The 26,386-nt window shown below is 36.2% G+C and overlaps 1 protein-coding gene across 14 annotated transcripts in view; it reads right to left on the minus strand.

The window, feature by feature from the left end:
• Positions 1-26,386, minus strand: part of BBX (BBX high mobility group box domain containing) — a 271,116-nt gene that overhangs the window by 73,318 nt on the left and 171,412 nt on the right. For all 14 annotated transcript variants that reach the window (XM_072811926.1, XM_072811931.1, XM_072811930.1 and 11 more), the window contains 3 exons: positions 21,578-21,817; positions 11,384-11,579; positions 3,889-3,956 (listed from right to left, as the gene is read on the minus strand). In XM_072811926.1, coding sequence (XP_072668027.1) covers positions 3,889-3,956; positions 11,384-11,579; positions 21,578-21,817 — 504 coding nt within the window. The remainder of the gene's footprint in view (positions 1-3,888; positions 3,957-11,383; positions 11,580-21,577; positions 21,818-26,386) is intronic.

Raw genomic sequence — 26,386 nt, forward strand, 5'->3', positions numbered from 1 at the left:
CACGAAGGCAGAGACTTGTGTCTGGGTTTGTTCCCTGACACAACAGGGAACATAGTAAGCACTGGCACATAGTAAGCATTAGAGAAATACTTGTCATATGATTGAATGTGTGAAAAGATGGCACACTTCCTATACTGTTCAATTCTTACATATGACCTGTATGGTTCCTTAATAAAGGAGGTGTGCCACCATTTGCTAGCATCTTCTCCATTAACTTTCATGCTAACTCAGCTCTTCTGGTGAAGCCACTTCCTACACAGTAATTTCTCCCAGGTTTTAAAAAGTTGTCTTCTTCTTGAGCACCTGGAGATAGAGAATAAATTACAACCGCAATTTCCTACAAGTTTTCAATGGACAAGGAGCTGTGTATGTGTATGTGCATGCGTCCACATCCATGTGCTGCCAAGAATGCACACAATGTCCTGTAGGACTGATGCCTGATAAAATTTAAGCTGTCAAGTTAGGTATGAAATGCCTAGAATAACCTAGGGTAATAATACCAGGTACCTGCAGGAATGCTCTTCAGGAGAGATGAAATTGCCTTACAGGTTTTAATTTCAATTATATTATATATATTATATATAATAAATATAATAAATTAATTTAATTTAATTACAGGTTTTTAAAATCTTCACAGATGTCTTGGGAGTTAAGAGGCAAGGGGTATTATTATTATTAGCTCCATTTTACAGAATGGAAGGCAAAGAAAAAAGTGGCTTGACTGTAACACTACTGTCTTATCTATTGATTCCAACAAAAGAACAAAGCATTCTAAAATCACAGACCTAATACCTAATACACTTCCCACACACTTGAAAGCGTACCTTCCATCACAACTAAATAGATATTGATGCCTTCAAACCTTTTCATCAGCTTTGATTACTCTTTTAAATTTTCTATTACTGCCCAAACCATCCCTCCTCCTGTTCCAGTAAGGACGACTTTCTGGTGCTGACTCAGTTCCCCTACTGAGTTTGGTCTTTTTCAATACTGATCCAAGCTGTTCTCTATATTATGTGTTTACTAACAGCCCCCTTCAGAAGCTTTTAATCTGGAATTTTATTACTTTAGATATTAGAAGATATTCAGATATATTTTATTTATTATTTACAGCAAATCTCTATGCCTTCTAGAGTTTTTCTTTTTAAAGATTTTTTATTTACTTATTCATGAGAGACACAGAGACATAGGCAGAAGGAGAAGAAGGCTCCCTGTGGGATACCAGGACCCTGGGATCATGACCTGAGCCAAAGGCAGACACTCAACCACTGAGCCACCCAAGTGCTCCTAGAATTCTTTTTTAAAAACTACCACCTACATTAAAATTTCTACATTTAAAAATATAGACTTTTGAGGATTTTTTTCTATGTAGTTAGGTTTCACATTAACGAATAAAGGAAAATCTCCTTCCTTTAAAAATAATATTTTAGAATAAGAATTCTATCATGGCATTTTAAAAAGCTGATATGATTAGACTTTCTCTGTGGCAGAATTTTTGTAAAATGTCACTTTATTTGACTGGTCCTACCTAACAGTTATAAACAGACATCACAGTAATTGTTCCAAATGTCAGCAGTATGAATTTCTGTAACTCTCTCTCCTTATCTTATTACCTGGATAATTTTCTTAGGAAAATTTAAGTATGTATTTACTACATTTGTCTTATGTTCATCATCTGCCTGTATATAGGCCCCTAAAGTTCTATGATCATGTTTACATATTTGGAATGAGACAAGACTTTACATAGAAAACAGGTGTTAGTGACGCCTGGGTGGCTGTGGTTGAGCATCTGCTTTTGGCTCAGGTCCTGATCCCAGGGTCCTGGGATCAAGTCCTGCATTGGGCTCCCCACAAGAAGCCTGCTTCTCCTTCTGCCTATATCTCTGCCTCTGTGTGTGTGTGTGTGTGTGTGTGTGTGTGTGTGTCTCATGAAGAAATAAAATATTTTTTAAAAAATTAAAGAAAATAGGTACTAAATGAAGTCTACTGATATGTATGGTATGAACTCTCAAAACAAACCATATTTAGACACAGTTTAATTTTGTATAATATTCTCTGCTTTATTATTTCAGTATCTCAAGATTAGTTTCAATAATGACCTAAATATACCTCTGAGATGAGAATGAGGAAGTAAGAAGAAAGAGCTATATTCTTAGAAATGGTTCTTAAAGACCTACATGCTGGCAACTTCTTCCCTAGCATAGATCCCTTCTCCTACGTGGTTCCCTTCCTTAAATAATTTACCCTTATAAACTTCTTTAGCTTGAGAATTCTCCAAACAATTCCCCTTCCTCAGAAATAAAAAGCTGACCATTGTTTAAATTACTTGTGTCAAAAATCTGTTGTTCTTAAAAGGGAGAACTTCTCACTGAAATAAGCCCAAGAGGCAAACTTTAAGCAAAAGGATGGGTGTGGGGGCAGCAGTCTTTTCTTTGACCAACATTTTTATCTCTAAGTTCTACAAATATTTATTTATTTACATGTGTTCCTGAAATTAAGGAGAAGGATAACAGGAGTTAGGGAGAAAACATCATTATAATACAATCTGTTGAAAAGATGATGCTGACTTTCACAATACAGTACATTCTTGGAAATCATGAGTCACACTGTGTTTAAAGGTCAAGTGTGCATTATTATTCCAACATTCACCTTTTGGAACATGCTTGCGATATTCTATACCTAAGTGAGAGTCGGTCTGACTGCTATTAGGCAGCCATGTGTCAGAGAGCAAAATGACTTCTGAGAATTCTATTGTGTTAGGAAGTAAAAACATGCTGAATAATAAGTACGCAAAGGTACAAAATGACATGTTTATTTTTCTCAGCCAAGGATTAGTACAATGTAAATAACTACCAGTACAACAGTTTACACAGTCTTTTGCTACACTGAACTGAATGGAATCAAAATAATTATGTTAAATTGGATATATGGTCAACTGCTATGGATCACATAAGTAAACTATATATCATAATAGCCTTTGTGATATAAATATCTTACGCGGTATCTTCTATAATCACTATTTGATAGGAATCAACGGTATCCTGTATGGCATAGTCATAATTTAAAAAAAAAAGTATAAGAAAAATATATGTATCTGCAACAGAATTGAGCTGCTATTTGGCTGTAAATAGTGACTCTGCTTGGGACTGAAAAGTCTCAATTTCACGTACCTGAGTGTGGTAAAATAACATGACCTGCAGGTTAATTTGTCTAGCGTCTGTTAAATGGGTCTGGAAAGGAGAGAAATTCCACAAATGCAAACTATGCATGGTCAACTGTTGCTACCTGCCCATCAAAACCATACCTCAAAGTGTTTTGTAAACACTGCCCAGTAACTGCAAGAAAAGGAGAGATCATAAAACCAAGGTCATGAGGGCCTGGGTCCTTTACATTTTCCATTTTAAAGAATAAAACCATTTTGGAATGCCATGTTTCAAAAACAGGAGTTTGGATTTCTCCAGGCAGCAGAGAGACTGACAGTAAAACTCTCATCTTTCCCTAGCATGCCTACATGAGAGCATCACAAAAGCAGGGTACGTTATGTGAATAGAGAAAATGAATCATAGGACCCATCCTACAGACCTATGACACAATCGTGGCAAATGCTAATCATCTGTACATTCCATTTCTTTTTCTTAGGTTCACAGAATCTCAAAAATCTGCACCCGCGACTTCTTCATTTGCATTCTCTTGGGTTTATTTATATCACTTCTATTATACTCAAGGCACAAAACAAAGCACATATAGATCTTTAACCAAAAAATAGATACAGTTTGCTCATGAGCTTACACAGGGAAACTACAGAACTAAGAGTGTGAACGGAATACTCATGTCTGTGTTTTCGAGCCCCGGCGTGAGCAGAGTGGGCAGGAATGAGGACTGGCTTACCTCTGGTGTTCCAAGAGCATGTTCTCCAGCTAGAAGCAGCATGCTCAGGCCTCCCATCTGTGTAGGATCTAAAAGAGTCGAAAACAAAGAAATTATCAATTTATAAGCATGAAGTTCATGTAAACCACGCAGAGTTGAAAAAGGATACTAACAAAGACTCAAACTCCAACAGGAGCATGTATAACTTTTTACAGGAAACTTTTAAAACTCTTCATATAGCAATAATCTGGCATATACGTGCTTAAGTACTTATACTTTTGTGAGCCTTTTAAATCTCCCTATTGTCCCACCATTCCAACACAACTCTTTCTTCAATACCACATCTACTTATAACAGGAATTATCTCCTCCTGTGATGATGCTTCTTCCCTTACTGAATACAGAGTTTCAGTGGATTTTTTAAAAAACATTTTAAATATAAAAGATAAAACTTTCAAAAGAGTGCTATGGGTCTGGATGGCTCAGTCAGTTAACCATTTGCCTTCGGATCGGATCCTGATCTCAGGTGTCCTGGAATTGAGCTCTGCTTCAGGCCACCTGCTCAGGTAGGGCAAGAAGCTCAGCTTCTCCCTCTGCCCCTTCACCCAGCTTGTGCTCGCTCTCAAATAAATAAATAAAAGTTTTAAAACAAAAGAGTTCTTATGCTTCATGTCTCAGAAGTTGGAGATTGTTATTCTCAAATTATTATTTCTACCATGTAAAATTAGGGCTGCTAAAAAGTATTGGGCTATATGAGAAACTGAGAGAACAGAGAGATATCTTATAAATGAGCCTTTCAAAATCCAGTGGGCTTTGTTCAAATAGTCTTTCTCTAAAACTTTCAAAAACAAATTTAAATTAGACAATGATGTGTTTTTGATATTTTAAATCTTAGGGTTGGAGTCAGGTGCTTCCTCAAAATACTATTCAGATTTGAAATGAATCCTTTTTATATTACTGAAGGCCTTTGTTTCCATTCCTTCAATAATCAACAAAAACGAAAAGACAAAATAAAAACAGCAAAGTGGTAGATCTATGACTCAGGGTTATGACTAAACAAGTATTAAAGAAAATAAGAAACCTATATCCTTTAAGGCTGTCTTAAAACAAATTAAATTGCAGATCTGCCTTGAAATAACATACGAGGCAGTGCCTAGCTCAATGCCTATCCTCATGCATGTGGGTCCTACATAAATGCATTTTTATTTTTAGGAATCTCTCTTCAATTAAAAGTGAGAATCAGGCATACTGTTGCCTGAAGACACTGAGGTGTTTTTCTTTTTGTTTAAAGATAGGACTTTAAGCGTATCTTTGTACACAATCTGTTTTAACTCATGAATCCACATTGACCACATCTTATAGTCAAGTTTTTTAATAAACTGAAAAAAGAATCTGAAGTTGTTACAAAGAGAGAAAGAAAAGGTTATTAGAGGGAAAAACAGGTTACCCAATGATCAAGTGGTCAAGAAATAGCTCAGTTTTGCAAAGCAGCCACATAGGAAGATGCCACATATGTAATACATGGGAACTCTGGCTGTTGTGATGAAGCAAGGCTATTTATTGTTGTTTTAAAAATTCCATCTTCAATTAAATGTTAAGTTTAAGAACTACTGTGTTTGTTAAAATAGACACTTAAATCTATTTAAAATTAAAATGAGGGGGAAATGAATTTAGCAGAAAGTAAATTTTAATTTGGTTCTTTGGGTAGCTAAATACTTTTGCAGCTGTCATTCTAAAGATCAGAAGGACTGGATGATAGCTTTCTATTAGAAATAAAAATGTTCAAATTTTAAAGTTCAAATTTTAAAGTAAAATAGGAACATGCTTACATGACAATTTATTTGTTATAGCAATGTGACTTTGCAAGTTTGCTCTGTAGATAGTAAAACATAGACCAAAAGGTTACCACCATCCTTTACATTAATTTATACTTACACAATGTTATCTAGAAACATCAAAAATATGCACATAGTATGCTTTGCTCTCTCTTTACCAAGAGGACCTGTACTAAATTAAATTCTACACAGCTTTCTCTTCTTGGAAATCATACAATTTTAGCTGCTTTGGGATTATTCAAAATAGCAAAATGTCATGTTACAAAGACTACTGGAAAAAACAAAGAGATTATTGAGGAAAAACCTACACTGTCCTCTAAAGGCCCTATAAGGATCGCCTAGATTCAAAGAGCTAAGCCCCTCATTTTAGTTAAAAGTAAATCCATTTGCTTTCATTGTGCTGCAAGAGATACAACTGGAAATTTCAGAACAATGTTATCCATTATACACTAGCTTAATAAAGACCTGACCATGGACTACTGACATCTGTCACAGAGCCTCACATAATGAGAGAAACTTAAAAGTGTTTTCCTTCTTTGACTTTAAAGAACACTGTTTTTGTAAAGTTGACCTGTAAGTATCTTGGATGATGTCTAGGTCTTAAACTTTCGATTTGTAGGTACAAAAGGTAGATTAATAAACTGTTCAAAATGATGCTAAAACCAGGTATCTTTCATAGCTTTCAAAGCTTTCATAGCTTTATCTACAAATATTATCGGTTTGTGAAGAGCTACTGTATGAAAAACAAACACCTACTGATATTGATTTAGAACTGGGAGAAAAAGGCATAGAAGACAAATGATAATCGAAGGAATTTGGTTGGTAGCCAATCATCCATATACTCTTTCAGGGTCCTGATGATAAAACATTTTATTATAAAACACTTCATCTGATATAATTTGGGAAGTCCAGAGAGCTCACCAAGACGGCTCACAAGCAAGGTGAAACTAAAATGGTACAATGACATCTAAACAAGGACAGAGCTCTGTGTTTTGATTCTTCTGGGATATGCAGGGCATCATTTCGGGGGCTTACCTAGAATTATCCTACAGACACCTACACAGCAATAATCGGAAGACTGTTTCCTCAGAATGCTGCATTAGGTTAGACTGCATTTCTTGGCATTTAATATGACAACACACTGAATTGCTGAGTTCTGTTTTGAACTTTTTGAGGATCCTCCATATTGTATTTCTTTAGTGGCTGACTAATTTACAATGAACAGTGCACAAGGGCTCCCTTTTCTCCACATCCTCACCAGCACTTGGTATTGCAGGTCTTTCTGATGATGTTCAATCTAATAGGTGTGGGATACTATCACATTGTGATTTTAATTTGCATTTCCCTAATGACTAGTAACGTTGAGCATCTTTTCCTGTACCTGGTTGGCATTTTGTACATCTTTGGAGATATGTCTATTCAGATCCTTTGCCCCCTTTTTACTTAAGTGTTTTCGTTTTTGTTCAACCACTGAGTTGTATGGGTTCCAGACAGATTTTGGATATGAACTTCTTCTCAGATATGCGGTAGAAAATATTTCTTCCATTTCTGTAGGGGGTCTTTTCACTCTGTTGATGCTTGCTTTTGCGGTACAGAAGCTCTGTAATGTAGTCCCACTTGCTCACTTGCTATTTTGTTGCTTATACATTAGGTGTCATATCCCAAACGGATCATTACCAAGACCTAGGTCAAGGAGTTTTATTCTGATGTTTTCTTCTAAGATTTTCATAGCCTCAGGTTTCACACTTAAGTCTTTAATCCACTTCAAGTTAACTTTTCATGGTTGAAGATAGGGTCCAGTGTCATTTCTTTACATGGGAGTATCCAATTACCCCAGTACCATTTATTGAAAAGATGATCTTTATTTCCATTTAGTATTCTTGGCTCCCTTGTCAAATACTGGTTGATTGTGTATGACTGGGATTATTTATGGGCTCTCGATTCTGTTCCACTGGTCTGTTTTTAGGCCAGTGCCATATTGTCTTAAGGACTATGGCATTATAGTATAGCTTGATATCAGAAAGTATGAGGTCACCTGCTTTCTTCTTCTTTCTCAGGATTTCTTTGGCTAGTCAGGGTCTTCTGTGTTTCCATATAAATTTTAGGAGTGTTTTTTCTACTTCTGTAAAAAAATGGCATTGGAATCTTCAAAGGGACTGCATCCAATCTACAGACAGCTTTTGGTAGTACTGTTTTAACAATATTAATTCCTCCGACCCATGTACAGAATACCTTTCAATTCATCTATGTTTTCTTTAATTACTTTCATCAGTGGCTTGTACTTTTCAAAGATCTTTTACCTCCTTAGTTAAATTTATTACTAAGTATCTTACTAGTTTTGATGCTATTGTAAATGAGATCGATTTCTTTCTAGTACAGAAAATCTGTTAGTGTATAGAAACGCTACTGTTTTTTTTATATTAATATTGTATCTTGTGACTTTACTGAATTCATTGATTAGATCCAATAGTTATTTGGTTAAGTCTGTAGAATTTTCCAAATATAGTCTTGTCATCTACAAACAATTTTACTTCTTCTTTTTCAGTTATTTCTTTTACTTTTTTCTTTTTCTTTTCTTTTTTTTTTTTTGCCTATTGCTCTAGCTAAGATTTATAGTATGATGCTGAATAAGAGTGGTGAGTGGAAAAGCTTTCCACCTTTCACAACTGGGTATGATGTTAGCTATAGGCTTATTATATATGGCTTTTTTTATTTGAGAGAGAGAGAGAGACAGAGAGAGAGAGAGAATGAGAAAAAGTGGGGGAGAGGGAGAGAGAGAGGGACCTCCCTACTGAGCAGGGAGCTAGACATGGGGCTCAACCCATGTCCTGAGCCAAAGTTAGAGGCTTAACCGACTGAGCCACCCAGGTACCCTGGCTTACACTTTTCTAGTAGTGTCTCTTTCTGGTTTTGATATCAGAATAATGCGGGGCTTATAAAATGAGTTTGGGGGTGTTTCCTCCTCTTTGGTATTTTTGGAAGAATTTGTAAAGGACTAGTGTTAATTCTTCTTTAAATGTTTGGTAAAATTCACCAGTTAAGCCATTTCGTCTTGTGCTTTTCTTCACTGCAAAAGTTTTGATTACTAATTCAATCTCCTTACCCATAATTGGTCTAGAAAGATTTTCTATTTCTTACTCATTTGGTGTTGGTACATTGCACGTTTCTAAGAATTTTTCCTTTTTTTCCTAGGTTGTCCAGTTTGTTGGTATATAGCCGTTCATAGAAGCCTCTTAGAATCCTTTGTATTTCTCTGGTATCAGTTGTAATGTCTCCTTTTTCATGTATATTTTGTTGATTTGGGTCCTTTATCTTTTTTCGGGCATTAGTCTAGCTAAAGGTCTGTAAATTTTGTTTATTATCTCTTCAAAGAACCAACTCTTAGTTTGGTTAGCCTTTTCTCTTGTTTTTCTGTTCTCTATTTCATTTATTTCTGATTGAATCTTTATTTCCCTTCTTCTGCTAACTGAACTCTGTTCTTTTCGAATTCCTTAAGGCATAGAGTTAGGGTGTGTCTGTGATCTTTCTTGCTTCTTAATATAGGCATTTGTTGCTATGAACTTCCCTCTTAGAACTGCTCTTGCTGCACCCACAAATTCTGGTATATCAGGTTTCCATTTTCTTGTCTCAAGAAACATTTTATTTCCGCTTTCTTTTTTGATCCATTGGTTGTTCTATGAGTGCTGTTTAATTTTTACGTGGTTTTGAATTTTTCAATTTTCCTCTTATTTTTGATTTCTAGTTTCATGCCATTGTGGTCAGAAGATAATTGGTAATTAATTTTAATCTTCTTGAATTTGCTGAGACTTGTTTTGTGGTCTAGACATACGGTCTGTCCTAGAAAATGTTCCATGTGTGAGTGGAAACAACCTGTGAACATTGATGGATGAATGGATAAAGAATATGTGATATTGTGTGTGTATGTGTGTGTGTGTGTGAGTGTGTGTGTAGTGACAGTGTATGTAGATACATATACACATACACAAAATGAGATGTTCTTCAACCATAAAAAATGAGGAAATCCTACCATTTGTGACAAAATGGATGTACCCTGAAGGCATTATGCTAAGTGAAATAAATCAGAGAAAGACAAATGCTATATGATCTTACTTATATGTGGAGTCTTAAAAAAAGAAAAAAAAAGGAAGAAAGAAATAACAGAAAAAGAAATCAGACTTGTAATTATCAGAGGCAGAGAGATAGGAGGAGGAAGAATTGGAGGAAAGCTGGTCACAAATTCCTACTACAGGATAAATAAATACTAGGGATGTAATGTACATCATGCCTATAGCTGACATAGCTGTATGACAAACAGGAAAGTTGTTAAGAGAGTTAATTCTAAGAATTCTCATCACAAGGAGAACATTTTTCCCTGTTTTTTCTTTTTATTGTATCTATATGAGGAGACAGATGTTAGCTCAATCTACTGTAATCATTTCACAATTTATGTAAATCAAACCATCAGTCTGTATGTCTTAAACTTATACAGCAATGTAGGTCAATTATTTCTCAATAAAACTGGATTAAAGAACAAAAGAAGTGTTATCACAATATTGCTTAACCTCTTTTCCCAGGGTCTTCATACTGCAAATGGTTCACTGCTCTCATTTTGAAGAAAATTTATTTATAATATATAATGAAACAGGAACCATTTAGCTCAATATCAACTTCATGGTTTCCATCCTGCTCAATTTCCCAGTTTCATCCTGAAAAATTTCTCTCTTGATTACTGCATTGCAATAGCCAGGACGACAGAGCTCTTTGCAGAATGAATATAAGTACTTTATTTCACGGTAATAAATGCTTTAGCATTCCTTACCACCCAAAGAGTATTAAAGGTCCCAAAACAAATGGGACCATCTGGAAGTTTTAATTTGCCTAGCTCATACAGCAATGGGGGTAGGGGGATAGGATGGGAATTCCTTCTAAGAAACAGCTGTCAGATCCATCTCATATGTGTGATGGAACTGTTCATATTCTTGTCCTAGATGTCTCAAATTCTCAGATGATCAATATAATTATAGCTTTTTAGTACCCACAATAACTAAGTTACTTACTGGGATAGCTTAATAGTATGTATGTGTAAACTACTTTGTTACATTATAAAATTCCCTGAGTTCTTAATTTCTACATTGCAGTCTGCCTTTCCATAATGTGTCAGAAATCCACATACATGTAATGACTCTACTACTTGGTCCACACTTCCTTTAAATATACAAACACATTCTTTTTTTTTTTTTTTAAGGGATAGAAGTTTATTTTTTATTTTATTTTTTAAAAAGATTTTATTTATTTATTTATTCATGAGAGAGACACAAAGAGAGGCAGACATACAGGCAGAAGTAGAAGGAGACGCAGGCTCCATCCATGCAGGAAGCCTGATGTGGAACTCGATCCCGGGTCTCCAGGATCACGCCCTGGGCTGAAGGCAGACGCCCAACTGCTGAGGCACCCAGGCGTCCCATACAAACACATTCTATGTATGTTGTATTTCAGAGCTTTCAGATATGCTGTATCTTTGCATTGCTTCACACTGGTTTAAATTTTTTTTTTTTTGTTTAAATTTTGTTTCTCACTCTCTGTGTATATATAATTTATTTTTTTAATTTATTAAAAATACTATCTAGATGTATTGCCCCTTGTCTTTAAAAAAGAATAGTTAGAAATAGTGTCTGAACTCACCAGCCATTCCAAAGTTTAGCTGAGGCATTTCTTCAGTCTTTGCTTTCTTGGGGCTTGGTAAATCTCTTGAAGAGTCAGATGGGAAAGCCCATAGTTTCTTTCGTGGATTGACAGTGGGTGTTGGGGATTTCACAGGCTTATTTGTGGTAGGACACCATTTGTAGCCAGGATTTGCTTTCATAAATGCATCTTTATACTGTAAATAAAGAATAGATAATAGATTTTAATATACAGACTGAATAAGTTCTAATAGCCTGCATATGTCACCTCCTCCATACCATTAAATAACGAATGAAACAATACATTCAGTAACTTCTGTGGCTTTCTTTATAAAAGAATGATAATCTCAGCCCAGGGCTTTAGCAATAGGACATGGATTTAACTAGAAAGTTCATTTGTGGAAGATGGATACAGATGCAATATATTTGTATCTTTCGACCCACACCATTTTTTAAGTATCCAAAAGATATCTTACTATGGTGGAGCCAGAGTTATTTGTAAGGGAAGGAGCAAGGCTTTGAAGGCAGAAACATCAGAGTTCAAACCCTATCACCTCCACTTACAGCTAGAGTAACCAAAGATGGAGAATGTAACCTCTCTGGGCTTAACCTTTAGCTTCCATAAACTAGGAAGAATAACACCAATACACAGGGTTATTGTAAATAAACCATGTGCATCGTTTGGCACCCAGTTCAAAGTGGGTATCAGGTACACATTACAAACTATGAGTCAATACCAGAGCCAGATTCTGTTCACTGTTTAATTTCCGAAGTATGCCAAAAATTAAATCCATGCTTTGATGTACTGGTAAGGGAAATACAGGCAAACTTAACAGAGCAAAGTAACCAGTTTTGGGATAAACAAGCTAAGATCAAGATTGGTGAGAAGGGGAATAAGGTAGGAAAAGCTGATGTTTAACTTTTCAGTTATCTGAGGATTTTTTGGTTTCCCAGTATATATAGATGTTATATTTTTATTACACTACTAGTCTATTAGTGGCAAAACAATGAAATATCTTAATTAAAAATTCTTTATTGCTAAAAATTGCTAAACATCATTTGAGCTTGCAGCAAGCTATAATCACTGACCACAGGTCACCATAACAAATATAATAATGAAAAAGCTATAAATATTGCAAGAATTACCAAAAGGTGACATAGAGACAGAAAGCAAACAGATGCTGTTGGGAAAAGGTGCCGATAGACTTGCTTGACATAGTGTTGCCACAAACCTTCTATTTGTAAAAAGCTAAGTATCTGTGAAGCACCAACATCCCAGGATTTTATAATAAGCACCTAGGACTTCAAATGTGAACATGCTGAAAGGTGTGATGTGTGATGTTGCAATTAACCCATCACAATCTTTATGTCTTTATACTTGGAGGTTTCAGCCTTCACTGACAATATCCTCCTTTTCCCTCTATTTCTTTGACTTCTAGAACTCTTTCTGCCATCTCTGTTGCTTCTTTCCCCTTTTGTGACAATAAAACTAAATGAAATAATATTTATTGCTATTCATTATACATTGCCAAAAGTTATATCATCTAATAAAAATGTTTTTCCCAACTGCTGGAAACTTTATTAATTCAATACAACTGTTTCAATCCCATAAGCTTGCCCTTTAAAATGGTCATTCCATGTGTAAAGTAAACTAATTTAGTATACACTCCAAGTAGCTTTTTATTTAATCCAACAGGAAAAAAAAAAAAAAAGACTCTTTTATCCTTGGTATAAGAAAGTGTATATAATCCAAATAAACGTTTCCATTTTTTTACTTTAAATCATGTAAATGAAAACTGTATTATAAATAAGTGTTAATAATCAATGTTTTAGAATTATCCCCAGATTACCTTAAGTTTTCAGAATCTTTTTTTTTTAAACCTAAAAGCTGTATATCTGTATGCTGATACATGGGTACACACAGAAGGAAGGTCAGCACAAAATAATGAAAAAATACTGTTCCACTTTTCTTACACAAATAATTAAAATAGGGATGCAAGGCCAGAGCCAAACTAGAATTCACCATCATATAGCAGAATAAATTTGGAGGTATCAGATGTGATACAAGAGACATCCCACTCCATTCCATTCACCTGCATGGGGGATTTACATATTAAGCTGACGCAGACAAATAGCCCTGCAACCTGTCTGAAGGTGGAAAGTGACAAATGGTAGGGTGAGGTGAAAATGGAAGTAACAGACACATGCATCATTATTGTGTCCCAGGTAAAGGCACATGGGCTGTTTTGTCAGATGAACAGTCATCTGGACAAAGGTCACCACTCTACATAAAATGACAAAAGACTTTCAAACAAATTAATTAACACATTTGTCATGAGAAATTAAAAAGAAAATTATGGTTTTTAAAGAAGCAAGTCCCCGTTATAAAAGATGCTGGACTAGATGACAGACACCGTCAAGAGCATGAATTAAAGTCTCTACCTTCAAACTGCTTATAATCCACAATTAGTCACACAAACACTTTGGTGTTTTGTTTTTAACGTGTGGTTCAGAAGCCTTTCCCTGGTTTCAGGCATGAAAAATGGTTTTGCAAAGGATCTGTAAAAGGGGAAGCTCCCTTTAGGTTGAAGAATAGAAGGCGAGAGAAAGTGCTAGAGGATGTGGGGTTTTTTTGGAAAGTGGTAACTGAGAATTCACTAGGAGGGACAATACTCTGTAACTGTAACACCATATTAATCTCGAAGATCCTTAAACTTGATGTAAATGAGCTAACATTCATTAGCTCAATCAGAAGTATATTGAGCAAGAGCATAAGAACGTGGGAGACAGAGCAAAGAACAACATGCAGTCCTTGTCCTTCAGGAATTTAAAGCTTACACGGAGATGTCATAAATTCATGTAAAGACACACTTGAACACCAAGTGAAGGCAGAGGCAGAAAAAGCCTCGGGGTATGAGGATGTCTCTCTGTCCTTGGAACTGGGCACCTCATCAATCACTTGCTCTGATTCAACTATAACAAACAACATAGAAGCTTCATCATTTGTCGTGATGAGGTTATTAGGAAAGGGATTACAGAGAAGGCTGAATAAGGAAGAAATGAAGGAAGACTATATATAGTATGAAGCAAAGAGCTGAGTGAAACTGTTAGCATTCTCGTCAACTATGTGGGCACAAATCCATCATTATAGGATTTAAAGGGCCAAAGAGATAGGCCCCATCCATCTGGATCTCCAGGGCAGGGCTCTTCATGCTAGGGGTGAGAGGGAAACCTGTTTCATCCGTAACGTCAATCATAGGCCTATTGGTCCGATTTTGTAGGTAACTGAACTCTTGCTAAAATACTGATTTTCAAAAATCTCCCATGAAAATTAAAGTTAACCTCATGGCTTCCATTTTTTTTTTTTCCTTCAAATTTCCAACTATCAGATAACTAAGTACATCTACTTTTCAGACAGTTTGTTATTTATACAAGGTGCTCAGTCATTGCTGGCTCCCTCCTCCCTGATCCCAACTGCCACCACATTTTATTAGCAGTAATAGTGAGTCACTGTTATTCAATAATGGTTTAAATGCACACCTCTGTCACAGTATTTTGCTTACTTCATATATGATAATGACATTATTATGTATCAAAAAACAATACTCTATTTGTATTAATCTTGGGTCTTAACATTAAATACCTTTCTGGATCATTTATAAGAATGGAAATTTGACCTTAAAAACCACCTTAATATTAATAAAAAAAAATACACTAACAGTTCTCCAATTACTTGTTTTTAACGAGGGGGTGCCATCTACAATTCAGTTGTATTTCTATCTATTACTAGTCTAGATTTTCTCAACACAGTGAAAAAGAAATTGGCAACCCTGGTGAGAGTAAGGTAGAATCCTGGAAATGTCTATACCAATAAAGATAGCTGATTCAGGTGCAAATATATGAAATATCACCATGATTTAAAAAACACAACCTGCCAGAACCATGGAGGAGAAATTATACAAAATTTTTATACAAAAAATTATCTGATTTAAAAAAAAATAGGTTTAACACATTTTTAATTTTGTAACTCTGGAGGGGTGTAAGTTACCCTTAGCATAATAAATTTTGAGACAGCTGTACCTCTTCACATCAGAAACAGAAATCACATTATTCAAGGGTGGAAAAGGAGAGGGGACACTTGAGAAGTGGCACTAATCTGTACTTTCTTAGTTCTAGGAGCTTTAACTCTAAAATTGTTCATTTAGATAATAAAACCTGATAGCTATCTGATAACCATCTGATTTGAATTATTTTTACTAGATATTTTTAATAAGAAAAAAATGAGACTGTATTATGTGACAGAACATGGAATTAAGTTTATGGTTTTGACAGACAAAAATATTTTAAGTTATATATTAACCTGCATGACTTTCATGATAAAGCCACTCCAATAAAAATTATATACTTCAAAAAGTGACTTGAATAAGTGACCAGGAAACTGGTTCTACTACAGAAAAGTTATGAAGGAAAAAACTGACTTGGCTATAGATAAGGTCACCTAAATTGGTTGGAAGGATTATCATGGCAACAGTAGTTCATTTTCATATATAATTTTTTTCATATGTAAATTTTTTAAAAGGATCATTTTACTCCCCAATTTAGGTAAATCAGAGAAAAAGTCAGCTTAATTAGCATTAAGGGAAAAAGAATCAAAATTTCAGAATTTCTTTTAAAATGTAATTTTGTTACTGTACACAGGGATCTGGGAAATAAAACATTATCTACATTTCACAGATTAATACATAAAAAGTATTAATAAATTCATATTAACTTGAATTATAAAATGTCACATTTTCTTTTAATAAAATGTGTTTGCTAAGGTTTATTTTTTATTTATTTATTTTTTAAATGTTTATTTATTTATGATAGTCACACAGAGAGAGAGAGGCAGAGACATAGGCAGAGGGAGAAGCAGGCTCCATGCACCGGGAGCCTGACGTAGGACTCGATCCCGGGTCTCCAGGATCGCGCCCTGGGCCAAAGGCCGGCGCCAAACCGCTGCACCACCCAGGGATTCCGTTTGCTAAGGTTTAGTACTTTTCTTAAACATTTCATACTTTCTCCTTACAAAATAATTTACAGTAGGAATTTGTAATTTTTCAAACAGTGTAAAAATTATTTATCTACATCCCTTGAATCATCACCAATTCCAAAGTAATCAAGGACATCTTACAGGATATTGGATATTAGGTCCCTCAGTCAACCTAAAAATTAGTATCTGAAACCAATACCAAAATGAATTTTAAGAGATTCAGCTTAAGTTCTCAATATAGTACTTGCTGTGGAATCTATTCTTCATCACTAGCAATGGCTTCCTTATAAAGTGCTTATAATTTTTTGATTTGAATATTTAAATGTTAGTGTTTACTAACTAAAAGAACTAGTATTTCTGAAATCAACTATTTAGCTCACTCAACTGAACATCTACCTCGTTAGAGGTTATCAATCACATTGGATGGATAGTACGTGCAAAGTAGGGCAAACGACACAACTAGTTTTGGTGGTTTTGTGTTGCAGTTCTGCATTTTAGTAGCACTTCATTGTGTTAACAGGTCCTCATAAATACAGTAAATAATCACTTGGTAGCAAAGTTATCAAATATATACTTAAGTTTGCTTATCAGGAAAGTGACAAAACTACCACTGGTAGAGTGTTTTAAGCTTTACAGAATGCTTGTACGTACACTGCTTATTTGCATTTTACTCAACCCTAGGGGAGGACAGGCATTTTACAGAGGTGAGAACCGAGAAAGGTCTGAGAGGGGAGAAAGTCAACTATGAGAACTCAAGCTCTACTACTACTAACTTGCTTCCCTGGGTAACTCACTTTACTGTTCTGGGTCTCAGTAAGCTCAGCTTTAAAAGCTTTTGGGGAAAAACAAAAATCTACCTCCTGTGATTATGATGAGGATTAAATGAGCTAAATACTTATAAAAGAACCCTGGGCAGAATAGAGCAATATTCAAAAATTATTATCATCTCAAAATAAACTGTTCACAAAAGTCTCACCGAATTACAAATTATAAAATAATATTGTTTGGAAATAATGGTTTGACATTTTCAAGAATATTCAGAAGGCATTCTGAATGCTTTAAGTATATAAACAAAAATTTTAAGTTTCCAAGATAAATATATAAAACTAAGTATTTGAGGGAACAGCAAAGTTTCATCTACCTGGAAATCACTTATGTGTAAAACCAGTTTCTCAAGGATGCTGGAAAAATGAGGTGTTCTCTTCTTTAGTAGAGTGCAAGGTGCCACAGCATGCTTGTGAGCACACAGACACTGGTGAGCACAGCAGGTTACACTCAACAAAAATTCTCTACAGTTACAATATGTGAGAAAATAACAGTCTGTCTTCTTCGGAGAAGAATCCATTTCTAATAATGCCAAAGCAAGGGGATAAATAGTTCAGTTTTACCTTCAAGAAATACAAAGGAAGAATGAATCACTAAAACTCCATGGAGTTTTGTGGTGATAAGAACCTTTCCTAGGGTCCGGATGGCAAGAGATACCAACATTTACAAAAGGTTATTATAGTCTACGTTCAGGTTGCATTTTATTGCATTTAATTCTGTAACTATTTTATTGACATACAACTGAACCTTCAAACTTGTCAGGCTGGTCTCATGATTTTTGTCTTTACATCAACATTGCCTGTTAGTACCCTACACATATCCTAGACTTTAGGTAAAACAGACTTTCTTATTCCCCAAATTGTTCTCACTATCCCACATTTGCTCTTACTCCTGCCTTTCTCTCTGAATTCTATACCAAACCCATGACAGATTCTATCAACTTCATAAAGCCTCTGCTGAAATATCCCCACTAACACCCACCCCAGCTCAAGCAGTCTTCTCACAGACTTGTGACATTTTACTGTTACCATTTTTACCATGATTACTCAAACTCCGTATCTGGCAGGCATCTAAGTGAGCAGCGCATAATAAATAGTAAGAGTGCTAGAATCAAACAGGCAACAATATCCCAGCTCCACAATGTGTGACTGGTCAAGATACTAACTCCAATGAGTGTTAGGGCCCTGCTCTGAAGAAGAGGAATAATCACAACGGACTTTACGCATTTGTGTTTATGCAAAACATCGAGCTTAGAATGAACCAACCAATCACTAAATGTATGAACCTGACAGATCAGACAAAAAAGGGAAGAGGTATTATAAACTCATTCAAAATTGTTTTTAACTTTCCAGATCCTCCTCTCTTCTTTGCACTTAGTCTGCTCTTCCTAAAGGTCTAGACCGGTGATCTTCTAAACTGATTGTAAATTAATTAATACGGTCAATAGTTTAAGGGACCAGCGGAAGGTTCTAGCAATAATCCTAATCAAAAATGCGGGCTTGTATTCCTGTATCTGTTAAGAGTATGGGCATACGATGTTAAAGGGAAAAGTAAGATCGCTTCTGCGTCTCCTAACCAGCAGTCACACAGTTCAAACCTGGGAACATCCACAACACTGCATCGTCCAGTACATTGCTGAATTTAAAAAATTACGCAGGCTATATCCTTAGATGGTATTTTTATAATTACTTATAACCAGTTATTGCTCTAATGAGATTAATCAGACAGTATGAAACCCTCATTCAACACCCCCCCCCCTTTTTTTTTCAACAATGCAAATTAGTACTGGGCAATAATTCAAGAAACTGAAAACAAATCCCAGAATGGCTGTTTCCTCTCACCAGATGCACTACAAGATAATCAGGAGCAAGAAAAGCATCAGAGAAAGTTTTAACAGGTGAAAAAAATAAACCCTCCCAAGTTGTAGGACTTATTACTCATTTCTGCTTTAAAAATCTTTTTAAGTATTTATAGTCATACAAAAACTACCCTGAAAGAGTATGTCTTGTTCCTATAGAGAATCCCATTAAAATCTGGTGTTTACATGAAAATATTACACATAGAAAAGTTTTAAAAATGACTGCCTGGGTGAAAGGACCTTGAGGAGCTGAGACCGAATTCATCACTAGCAATCACCACCGACTAGGTATACTGAAGGCCCTCCGAGTAAGTTTCTGTTGTGGAAACTGAGGTTGCAATGAAGTCTGCAGTATCAACACAAAGAACACCAGCACAATTGCCTGTACTTTAATGTAATTTCGAAACCAAGTAGTGAATACATTGAAACAAGTCAGGATCACTTATGACTAAAATCAATTATATAGGGACTGTGAAAGTAGCTGAACCTTACACACTTCACACTAGAACTGAGAGAGCATTTCCTAAGAGCCAACTGTAAACAAGGCAGGTTGCAAGGTTAAAGATCTGCCTTGGTGAGTAGCAGATTGCAGGAGGCCACCTTAACAGATTTCATGAGGCGCCACAATGGCAAATATTGTGAACGTAATTAAGTAATTAGTAAGAGATTTCCTGTATGAACATATTACTTCCTCCTCTTAAAAGTGGCCACCTATTGGGTTTGTAAATTAGCAGTATTTAAGAAAAGGCAAACAAAGTACTTGGGACAGGCTGCATGTTATAAAAAAACAGCAATCCAAAACCAAACTCAAGTGTTTAATTATAAGAAGCTAATGTTGTTCCGTATGAGGTTTCATATAATTGTTTATTTTGCCATATAAGTGCAGAACTATAAAAAAAAAAAATCTAAGGCTATTTAATGGGAAAATGCTGTTAATTACTGTTATGCTTGTAAAGTTTACTGAAACATTTAAAATCATGTAGGTTACTGGAACTGATTTTAAATTTTCCAGATGCGCTACATAGCCAAAATCATGTCTTTAACAATAGCCAACTCACAAAGTTTTACATGATCATTAATTATGTAACATTTATGCCAATCATATATTCTGGATTCAAATATCCTTTAAGATTGCATAAGAAATTTTTATGTTACATGTTAGCTTGTTAAACAACTCAGTAGAACCACAGCAATTCAAAGAATTAGTTTTCCACATACTGAGATGTCTAATAAAATGTGTCACTTGAAACTCTCTATTTTTGTCCCCTGCCGGTTCGTTCATCTTTTCATAGAACTTAACCAAATGTTTGGGTGGCAGGGGTTTTCATGAATTGAGATTGTTCACAAGTTAGGATGTTGAAGGAGTAATGTGAGAATTATTTAAGTTTAACCACAATGCTATATCTTTGCTTTTCCTTCACTTGCTAATAAATCCATTACACAATACATTTTAAAGGTTTGTTTATTTATTTACTTATTTATTCATGAGAGACAGAGAGAGGCAGAGACATAAGCAGAGGGAGAAGCAAGCTCCTGGTGAGGGAGCCCAATGTGGGACTGGATACCAGGACCCCAGGATCACGACCTGAGCTGAAGGCAGATGCTCAACCACTGAGCTGCCCAGGTGCTCCTAAACAATACATTTTAGAAGCATAATGAACTCACATTAATTTCAGAGTAATTTAAAAACGGACTGGTATATAGTTTTTGAAGGAATTCAGTCACTGGTATCAGAATAGATCCATGTCCCACCTTTCTGAATAGTCTTCCTGCATGGAAATACTTCTGCCTAAACTATTTATATGTATGCACTTAATCACAGTACATGTTTCGCGGCCATTCATTCCTTCACTAGTTTTAAATATTCAGGCTGTACCACCTATAGAATAAAAATAAATCAAAGCACATCTCTTAATAACTACTTATTACAAAATAAAAAAAAATGTTAGAACTGGAAGGGATAGAAGTTTTTGCCCAATTTCCTTATTCTAATAACAAAACAAAACAAAACAAAAAAAACAGACTGAAACCCAGAGACTGACTCAGATACTATCACAAGGTTATTTAGCGTTAGAACTAGATCAAGACTCTTTCCCATGCCACAACTAGAGTAACCTAAGATTGTTATCTTTACCATGGGCATTCTCTGACAGGCAAAGCTGGGTTCTTGGAAAAAAAATAAAAAAAAAAAAATTCATAATAAATAAATTACCATTCATAAAAATCAACCCCCGACGTCAATCTGTGGAGTATACACAATGAGAAAACTTGGCAATGGATTACTCTCAGCATCTCCACCAGCATTTGTAAGGTGGACTTGTTATTTAGGAATAGAAACAAAGCTCTTATGTTTACGCATAACACTTGATTCAGGATTCCGCTTTGTGCTGCTAGACCTTCAACAGGTACTCCATATATGAAGGCTGGGATATGGGATTGATTGCTCACAGCCACCATAAAACCTTGTCATCGTAACCTACCTCCTTGGCCATGTCTGTATATTTCTGCTTTTCCTTTGGATCTAGAACAGCCCACCAATCAGCCAGTATCTTGGTAGCACCTCGGTTATCAAGCCTGGGGTGTTCCTGACGTACAAGAGAGCGATGACGTTTGCAAAATAAGAGAAATGCATTCATTGGTCTCCGGGCTCGTTGCTCTGGTGATTCATCATCAGTCTCACCAACATCTTGCTCTAGGCCATCGGCCCCAAGAAGTTGAACCTATTACCAACCAAAACAAAAGCCAGATGTTTAACACATCCTGGTCAGTTTTGCTTTTAAGTTACTTTTGGTTCTCAAATTGTATTTTTTCTTAGCTTCATTTAAACAACTCACAAAGTAGAAAAAAAATTAATCATCAACCACTATTAGTGGTTGGTAACCAACTTGCTTAGTTGCTTATTCTGCTGAGTTTCTATAGCAACCTATGCATATCTCTAATACAGCATATATTATTATCGTGTTCTGATTGCTTACATTTTTCCCCTACTAAACAGTGAGCTCTTTGAGGACAAAAGCTCTTTTACTTTTACAACCACAGCATCTAGCTCAATGTCTGGTATATAACATCGGTACTTAACTAACTCCTCAGTAAATAAATAAATCTACTCAGTGACATATGGGTCTCCAGATTAACAACATTCACAAAAAAAATCCTTGAATATTAGTTGTTTCTCCTCTTTGGAAAGTCCTTTTCTACAGTTAATATGAAAATGTGTAACAAAATAATAGGTAATAAAAATTTAATATAGACTATTCAGTGTTTTATGCACAAGGGGAGCCTCCCACTGTAAAAATCAAAATAGACCCTTAGTAGTAATTTGAAGAAACTATATAATAAATTTTCAACTTCATAAATATCAACTTCTCTTATTTTATTATTTTTTAAAGATTTTATTTATTCATGAGAGACACACAGAGAAGCAGAGACACAGGCAGAGGGAGAAGCAGGCTCCCTCTGAGGAGCCTGATGCAGGACTGGTTCACAGGACTCCAGGGATCATGATCTGAGCCAAAGGTAGATGCTTAACCACTGAGCTATCCAGGTGCCCAACCTTTCTTGTTTAGTGAAATGCTATGATAATACGAATAAATTCAACTGGCTTAAACCTTCAAATTCAATTCCGAATCCTCCCTTTCCTAAGCATTTCATTCAATTAGACATCTTTGAGGACTTCTACAAAGCTCTGGTCCTGCCCATTCCATATGTGTAATTATTTCCAATGCTCTAGCCTAGTCTTTCTGCGTCTAATCTCTTACATTACTTCCTGCGCATGGCTGCTGATACTTCTTGATCACAGAATCTCAGAGTACATTCAAATTGTTAAATATGATCCTATGCTATTTCTTGGAAAAAGTGCAACCATGAAAAGAAGTCCAGAAGGCTGACTAAAACTATCTCTTTAATTTCTTGTTTCATAGCTAAAATCAAGAAGGACTGAGGTAGTTGTTAGTCTGCATCATATAATAGAGCATTAGTTCTTCAACTTGAGTGGGCAGTGGAATCCCTGGAGGTCTTGTTAAAACAGAGATTGTTAGGTCCCATTCCCAGAGTTTGCAATGCGGTATATCTGCTAGAGTGGGCCTTAAGAATTTCTATTTCTTTCTTTCTTTCTTTCTTTTTTTTTTTTTTGTCAGAGTCTTCCAGAGACTTTTTTTTTCTTTAAAGATTTTTATTTATTCATGAGAGACAGAGAGAGAAAGAGAGAGGCAGAGACACAGGCAGAGGTTGAGAAGCAGGGAGCCTGACGTGGGACTCGATCCTGGGTCTCCAGGATCATGCCCTGGGCTGAAAGCGGTGCTAAACTGCTGAGCCACCCAGGCTGCCCAGAATCTCTATTTCTAACAAGTTCCCAGGTGCTGCTCGTCTGAAGATCACATTCTGAGAACCACTACCGTAAGGCAACCATGTTCTTTTGTAACATGTTTATTGGGAAACTGCTACAGATACTCTAGGACAAATCACTAGCTTAATCCAATTTGTATTTTTAAAAAGCTGTTAAAAGTTTAAATTAAGTATTGCAGATGCATTTAGTTAACCATCAATTATCTTCAAACAACACAGTACAGTGGAACAATCTTAAAGTCATAGCTATATGATTTAGAAATACACTAGAGATTATTATTGGGAGTGAAGGCTACAGATTTAGTCTCCTCATTATGTATACAATCATTAACAATGATGTGCATTTTTAAGGAATATTTATTTAGCATTTTGAATGCTAAATAATAAAGAATATTTATTTAGCATTCCGAACCTAAGTAGCTATAGAAAAATCAAGGCATAAAAAGTATATTATGTAGGTTTAGGAAGTAATTATATTTTCCCTTCAGAGAAGAATAACTCTTGATTCAGTTACTAAATTATAAAACTCAAGCCAAGAGCTGGAAAAAAAGATAAATAAGACAAGATCCTGGACCAAGAAGCTTACTGTTTGGGGAGGGAAGAAAGACAAAAGTTAATGAATTAAAAAGCAGTATGCTCATATTAAAAGGAACCAGCGTGATAATGAAGCTCTAGCGGATGGATGGAAACACACTGAAGTATCCCTAGAAAATGTGTTGTCTGAGCTAAATTCTAAAAGATGACTCAGAATGTGTCAGGTAGTCAATGGGGAGACACAGAAAACTAAAAAGGATTGAAGCTCTATGACCACTGATTGATATATACTTCAAGAGCGCTGATATATACAAGTTTAGACCAGGGACCCAGGACATGAGGTTGTAGACATAGCTATGGACATACTTCATGAGGAATGTGCTGTGTCTTATTAAAAAAAACAGTCATTTAATCCTATGAGTAGTTTCAGATTGTATAAAAAACAAACAAACAAAAAACAAATCCTTGAGGGGACCAATATAGGTTATCATATTTTTACCCAAATTATTTATTTGCCAAATATGGGCATCAAAAAAATGTTTTCAACTACTACTTAATGTTACAATCATTTCATTAAATTAACCAAGTGAATAAACAAACGAGTAAATAAAATTATAAAGAAGTGAAAAACTCTATGAAGACTTCAATTTTTCTTTCACCAGGGGCCAAGTAATACCTTGTCACAAATCAACACTAGTACCAGACCAGGTTATAGAAACCACAGCTGGATGGTGAACCCATGGGTGGTTTTAAGCATAGGAAAGACATCACTAGACCTGTATTTTAAGATAACTCCTGTCATCAGTGTTGAGCATGAATTATAATAGCAAAACTATTAGCAACCCAAACTAGAGGAACCATTGAAGACTGTTCCAGGTGTCCAGGTAAGAAAGGAGAAGGCTGAACCAAGGCCATAATGAGGAGAAGGGAAAAGTTAGAAAAGAGACAATATTTATTTATGAGGGAGAACCAAGAGAGCTGCTATGCAATTGGATTTTATGGTTAAAAAAGGAAGAGTGTTGGGACACCTGGGTGGTGCAGTCAGTGGAGTTTGGCTGAGGTGGTGATCTCAGGATCGTGGGATAGAGCCCCATGGGGTCGGGCTCCGTACTCAGTGTAGAGTCTGATTAAGACTCTCTCTCCCTCTCCCTCTGCCCTACTCTCTCTAAAGTAAGTAAATAAATCTTTTTTTCTTTTTTTTTAAAGGAAGAGTGTTCCTAGCTTCAGCGGCAGGATTTCTTTGTATACAACAGAGAATGCTTTTTCTCAGATGAGAGAAATTAGACTGGGTGGGGAGCAGAAAGATCGGTATCAGGTAGGCTAAACTTGAGGTGGTTCTCAGCAGTGATGTCTTGGCTGTGATAATCATGAACGGAGGCATGAGTACAAAGGCGGCCAGGCTAAGAAAGTGGAGGAGATCACCAAGTGTGGACTGAAGAGAGGAGGGAGTTCCATCACTTCATTCTTTCACTCCAACAGCTGTGGACTGGGCAGCTGACAGGGACCAGGCAGTGCCCCGAGTGTGAATTCCCCACCCTCGTGAAGCAGAAGGGCGGCACAGCCTCTATACAAATAAATTTGAAAGGATGCCTCTGGCTGCTCTGTTGGGAACAGATTTTGGAAAGGCCAAGGGGAGAGATGGAACATGCTAGAATGTGCACTAGCAGGGGTGGAGGTGTGGGTCAGCTGAAGGCTGTGGGGACCTTGTGAGGGAGGAGTCAAGCTGAGAACACCTGGAGAAGGGGCAGCTGAGAATCTGCTGATGGATGGGTAGGAGACGCAAGCAAAAGAAAACAGACAAGGCCTCTGGTCTTATCCACCTGCGAGCTGGGGATTCCCCCCTACTGAGGAAGGGGGATGCCAGACAATGGGGTTCAAAGCTTCACTCAGAACACATTCAAACCGAGGTTCTGATTTGAGATCTAAGTAGGTATGTCCAGTAAATAGTCAAAATTGAGAGTGCAGAGTTTAGAGAAAGGTCCAGGACGGAGAGAGAAATTAAGAAGCCCAGGGAATACCAATACTTGAGGGCAGAATAGGGGAGCAGCAACTGAAAGAAGCTAGGAAGGTGCAGCTGGGAGAGAAACAAATCCTGGAACAGACACAGGGGAGTAGGAGACCACTTCAGGGACCACAGGACCGGCAGGTGCAAATGTACCAGGAAGATCAATTCAGGATAAACTTGGCAGATTCTTCAAACAGAATTAATAACAGTGGTTTCTCTGAAAAAGGAGAGGAGGAAGTAAAGATGGGGAAGGAGTGAAATAAGTGTACAGGTGAATAGAGGAGGCTGACGGGAGTCACTTCTGGTGGCCTCTGTTTTCTCTGTAAAAGAGGAGAAAAAGGTCAACAGTGAGAGAGACCGTAAAGGGTAAGACATCTGAGAAACAGGAAAAAGAGAAAAAATGGTT

This window comes from Canis lupus, chromosome 35, assembly GCF_048164855.1.
Source record: "Canis lupus baileyi chromosome 35, mCanLup2.hap1, whole genome shotgun sequence".
NCBI classification, from domain to species: Eukaryota; Metazoa; Chordata; class Mammalia; order Carnivora; family Canidae; genus Canis; species Canis lupus.